The 5397-nt window shown below is 38.9% G+C and overlaps 1 protein-coding gene across 2 annotated transcripts in view; it reads left to right on the top strand.

The window, feature by feature from the left end:
• The window catches only part of CFAP206 (cilia and flagella associated protein 206), a 32637-nt gene that overhangs the window by 24480 nt on the left and 2760 nt on the right, over positions 1 to 5397 (top strand). For both annotated transcript variants that reach the window (XM_007467308.1, XM_007467309.1), the window contains 2 exons: positions 1250 to 1443; positions 3383 to 3526. In XM_007467308.1, the coding sequence (XP_007467370.1) occupies positions 1250 to 1443; positions 3383 to 3526 (338 nt within the window). The remainder of the gene's footprint in view (positions 1 to 1249; positions 1444 to 3382; positions 3527 to 5397) is intronic.

The following is a 5397-nucleotide window of genomic DNA, read 5'->3' as shown; positions in this document are numbered from 1 at the left end:
CCCTTGTGCACTGCTCTAGCCCCACTGGCCTTCTTGCTATTCTCGAACATTCCGAGCTCATTTTCACCTCGAATCTTTTGCACTTGCTATTCCCTCTACTTGGACAGCTCTATTCCCCTACAGCTACATATCTTGCTCCCTCATCTTATTCAGCTTTCTCTGATCACCCAACTTAAAATATCAATCTCGCCCTTCTTCCTTTTACTATGTGTTTAACCTGCTTTGCTTACTTGTTTTCTGTAGCACTGATCACTCTCTGGGCTATGTTATATTGATTGATTTCTTTTCTCTGTATCCTCAGTGCCAAGAACAGGGTCAGTAAATATTCATTGAATAAGTGAAAGAATAAATAAGTAAGACAAGTGTTACCGTTTCCTATATAATTCCCACAAACTGTGGATACTTATAACCCATATTTTATGTAGTATCTTTTCATAGTGGGAGATACTTTCTAACATGCAAATGTACATTTTGGTACAGATGTTTCATTTTTGTAGCTCTTACAGAATTATTTTAAAAACTGTGCTTCTAGTAGTTAGTTTAGTTTAAGGAGATTTGAAAAACCTGCTAGATGATTAAGTGGCTTCTCATAAAAGATTTTTAAACAACTTATATCTGGATAGTGAAATATTTTTAGATAAAATCGTAATTTAAAATTTTAAAATATGGGATTTCCTGGTGGTCCAGTGGTTAAGATTCCATGCTCCCAGTGCAGGGGGCACAGGTTTGATCCCTGGTCGGGGAACTAAGATCTTGCATGCTGCATGGTGTGGCCAAAAAATAAAATAAAATAAAATAATAAAAAATGCATAAAATAAATTTCATTTGAATTTTACGTAAAATATAATTTAACAAAATATAACTTAAAATTGCTAGTTGTATAACATTTTAGCTAATAAAGACATAAGTGATATGTTAAAAATAGAGTGTATAGGGAATGGTTCTATGAATGTATTATAAACATAGAATCAGTATTTCATATCTTTTTTTAACAATATATTTATTTATTTATTTATTTATTTAGTTGCACCAGGTCTTAGTTGCGGCAGGCGGGCTTCTTAGTTGCGGCTCCAGGGCTCCTTAGTTGTGGCATGCAAACTCTTAGTTTTGGCATGCATGCGGGATCTAGTTCCCCAACCAGGGACCAAACCCAGGCCCCCTGCATTGGGAGCGCAGAGTCTTATCCACTGCGCCACCAGCGAAGTCTCAGTATTTCATATCGAATTCAATTCCTTTTCTTAATTTTCAGGAAATCCAGCAATTGGAATTTTGAAACATAAAGAAAAGTATTACACTTTCAATACCAGAGATGCTGCATATTCATTTGCAGAAAATCCTGAAAATTACGTTGATAAAATTAGAGAAAAAGCCAAAAAAAATGCAGAATTGATTCAGCTACTGGAACTTCATCAACAGTTTGAAACCCTTATTCCAAATTCTCAGGTAAGCAGATTGGCATTTTAAGAATTCATGACATTTAAAAGTGTAGTTAATAAAAAAAAGTTACTTTTTGTTGTAGAATGCTCCCCCAAGTCCAGGCAAGAGACAGGGTCAGAATGAGGGCCTTTACAGTTTATCTGAAAGGGGTTCACATCTGAAGATGGAAACTAAGGAAATCCACAAAGAATAAATGAAAACAGGACAAGGAGTTAAATCGATGAATTAGACTGGAAAAATCTGAAAGAGCAAGACTACATTTAGATAAATAATTAGAACAACAGTATTTCCTTATCTAAAATGGAAGGAGCTTAGCACAGATAACATAGGTGTTAACTTAGGCTCAGAACTGTAAAATAATTTAACAGGTTTAAATTGCAGTAGTCTGAAAGGCCACAAAATGGATCTGAAGGTGTGTTTCTGTGTGTGTGTGTGCCGATTCCTTAATTCATTCAGCAGACACTTACTGAGCTGCTTGCTGTGCACCAGGCATGATTCTGGGCACAGTGAACAAAGCAGGTAGCAATCCCTGCCTGCACGGGGCTCACATTCTACCACTGTGTATCCTTGTTTTCTTCCTCTTTGTCTCTCATTTGTACTGTTCCCATTTTAATTGCTCTTTCTGTCATCCTCTCTTGTTTAATTTACCTCTTTTAAACTCACTTAAACTAAAACCCCACAATACATGGTTTATAAATGGTTTGTGTTTGTTATATTTATCAACATTTTGACAGTGAAGCAGGTGGGTGTGGATACGACTGACCAGGTTGGCAGGGATCCCAGCAGTGACTGGTAAGAGGATGATGGGGCTGGTGACAGTGAGGAACAGAGGATGGTCTGAACACTTGGGCAAGAAGACTGACAACCAACCAAGGACAACTAGGTCAGAAGGGGGCAGCTGTTGGCACTCTTGTTCTCATACCATGCTGCCAGTCTGTTGATGTGATGCTCCAGCTGCCCTTTTAAGGTAGCACAAAGACAATGAAAGGCTAGAATCAGATAACCAGGAAGGTGTGCTGTATGTAGATACTTGTCTATTAAAGAACAGTTTTCCTCTACATATCTGGTCTTGTTTTTCCCTTTCTGTGTATTTAATCCCTCACTGACCTTTAATACCTATGGAGATGAGTATTCTTTCTTCATATTTCAGTGCTGTATTCATTATTTTTTCTTGCCATTTACTTGCATAATATTGCAAATTATCATTTCAGCATCTTTTTACCTACCTAAGTATATCATAAGATCATTTTGAAGGCAAAAATTATATCTTATGCTAAATGGTAGGCGTTCAGTAATCATCTGTTTCTTGATTTGGGGAAAGAAGTTCATCTCTTCCCCCTCTTCTTTACTAAGACTTGAGTTTCTTAAACCTCTGCCACCCGCTCCAGCAACTTCATTTCCAGCATAATCATAACTTGTTTAGCCTGGAATCACTGAATACTTAATATTTTAATAGTGAGGTTCTGGGTGCTTTGGCAGAAAGATGAATATATTCCACTAAAATAGATAATAATCTGCTATGTATGCAGAGCTTGAGTTTAAGATATCTTCTAAAGATGTTCTGATACTTTAAACAAATGTGATGTATACTTAATATTTAATAGCTATTCTAAACTTCTATCCATTTCCAATAAGATATTCACTTATGCTCCCCACTGTGAAAATTGGAGAGGGACATTTGACTTGGGATGAGTGATGTTAGGTTTTCTCCTTCCAAAATACACCTCCTACATTAAGTTCAAAAAATCAGGCACAAATTTATAATGCCTGGGAAAGTAATTATATTTGGCTCACTAATTATGAACGTTTTTTTATTTTGCTGGTATTTACAAGTAGGTTTCATGTTGTTTTCCTAATATTTTGTCAGTTTTAGCTAAATGTTTTAGTTATCTGTAAATAATGTTTATTTTTTACAAATATTAATTACAAAACTCCACTTCTTTAGATGAAAGAGGTTGACAAACATTATATAAAACCAATTGCAAAGTGTGAAAGTAGCACACAGACGGATACACATTTATTGCCACCAACAATTGTGAGAGCATATGAGTGGAATGAATGGGAATTAAGACGAAAAGCTATAAAATTGGTTTGTAACAATATTTTCTAAAATTATTTATAGGTTGGGGAATTTTAATATGTTGTTACTCATAGAGTTGGTAAGCTAAATTATTTATATAAAATAGTGAGTTGTACACAGTTTTTTGCTAAAATAAAAATAATTAGTATAATTTTCCAGCTTTACATTGTAAGATTATCTTCTAGGTTTTTTTTTTTTTAATTAGTTTATTTATTTATTTATTTTTGGCTGCATTGGGTCTTTGTTGCTGCGCGTGGGCTTTCGCTAGTTGCAGTGAGCGGGGGCCACTCTTTGTTACAGTGCGAGGGCTTCTCATTGTGGTGGCTTCTCCTGTTGCGGAGCACGGTCTCTAGGCATGTGGGCTTCAGTAGTTGTGGCATGCGGACTCAGTAGTTGTGTCACGCGGGCTCAGTAGTTGTGGCGCACGGGCTTAGTTGCTCCGAGGCATGTGGGAATCTTCCCGGACCAGGGATCGAACCCGTGTCCCCTGCATTGGCAGGGGGGTTCTTAACCACTGCGCCACCAGGGAAGTCCCTATCTTCTAGTTTTAAGCATATATAGAAATACAGAAGCATGAAACTGCTCTCAAATTATATCAGCCAGTAACTAGAACAATGATAGTTGCTATCTTTATCTCCTTTTCTCAATCTCTACTCTGTCTCTCTACTGATGTATAAAATAGTTTTAATTAATTGTGCTAACCTATAAGGTGCTAGTATTTAAAGCCCTGCAGCTTCCTCTAATCATTTAAAGCATACCCTTCTAGTTTTTGGACTTTTGTTTGAGGAGCAGAATGTTACTGCTGTTATAGCACAGATACAGTCCCCTCTTATTGTCAACTTGTTCTCTCCAGACGTCTCACTTGTCCTTCTGATTCGCAGTCATCTTAATCACAGTAGGTACCTACCCTTGAAGCCTTCTTTGAAACTATCATCCCTATCTGACTCAGTGGAATTCCCCCCACTCTTCCTTTTGATAGTATCTGGTCATTTTAAACAACAAATATTTATAGTGTGAAGGAACAAACTCTTTGTAACTGTAGCCTTTTCTCAGTATATTTTATCCAGCTCTTTAACGGAAATCAGGTGTGGAAATAAAGGAAGACTACTCAAATGAGAACAGAGGCTATTTATTCGAAGCTTGCTATATCAAGGGAGCCAGTCACCATCACTTGTGTTTGGCAGAGACTCAAAGTTGGGGAGAGGAGTGAGCAAGTTTTATAGTGAAAAAGGGGAAGGCTTCAGGTATTCCTCTGATTGGAGGATGTTGACAGGGGAAACTGGAGGCGGGCTAACTAGCCGCGGGCCATGGGGGGGGGGTATCTTTTGTGATTGGCTTAGTGAGCATATTTGGCTTTCTCTGGTTGGTCCAGAGATGGAAGGGGAGGCAGCAGGAAAAAAAGAAAAAAAATAGGGTTGTTCTGCTGTTCTGAGCTGATTGCTACAGCTACCGAGGTTGTGGTTTGGCTTCCAAGACTGGTTGCTGCAGAGGTATTGGATTAGAGTTCTGTTATAATATAAGGTCCAGCCTAGGTCCGTTTGTATATTCAGTCTCTCTTTTCACTAACGACATCATTTCCCTTGCCACTGTCTCTGGTGGCAGCTTTTCAGTCCCCTGATTTCTCAAGATGAGGAAGGTTCAGCTTCCTGGAATATTTTCCAGATCAGCGGTCCCCAACATTTTTGGCACCAGGGACCGGTTTCGTGGAAGACAGTTTTTCCACGGGGGAGGTGGGGGATGGCTCAGGCGGTGATGGGAGCGATGGGGGCGATGGGAGCGATGGGGAGCGATGGGGAGCGATGGGGGCGATGGGGAGCGATGTGGGCAATAGGGAGCGATGGGGAGCGATGGGGCCGATGGGGAGCGATGGGGGCGATGGG

Source organism: Lipotes vexillifer, unplaced genomic scaffold (genome assembly GCF_000442215.2).
Source record: "Lipotes vexillifer unplaced genomic scaffold, Lipotes_vexillifer_v1.1 scaffold554, whole genome shotgun sequence".
Lineage (NCBI taxonomy): Eukaryota > Metazoa > Chordata > Mammalia > Artiodactyla > Lipotidae > Lipotes > Lipotes vexillifer.
Note: the sequence above shows the minus strand (reverse complement) of the source record. Positions and strands in the feature narration are given on the sequence as shown.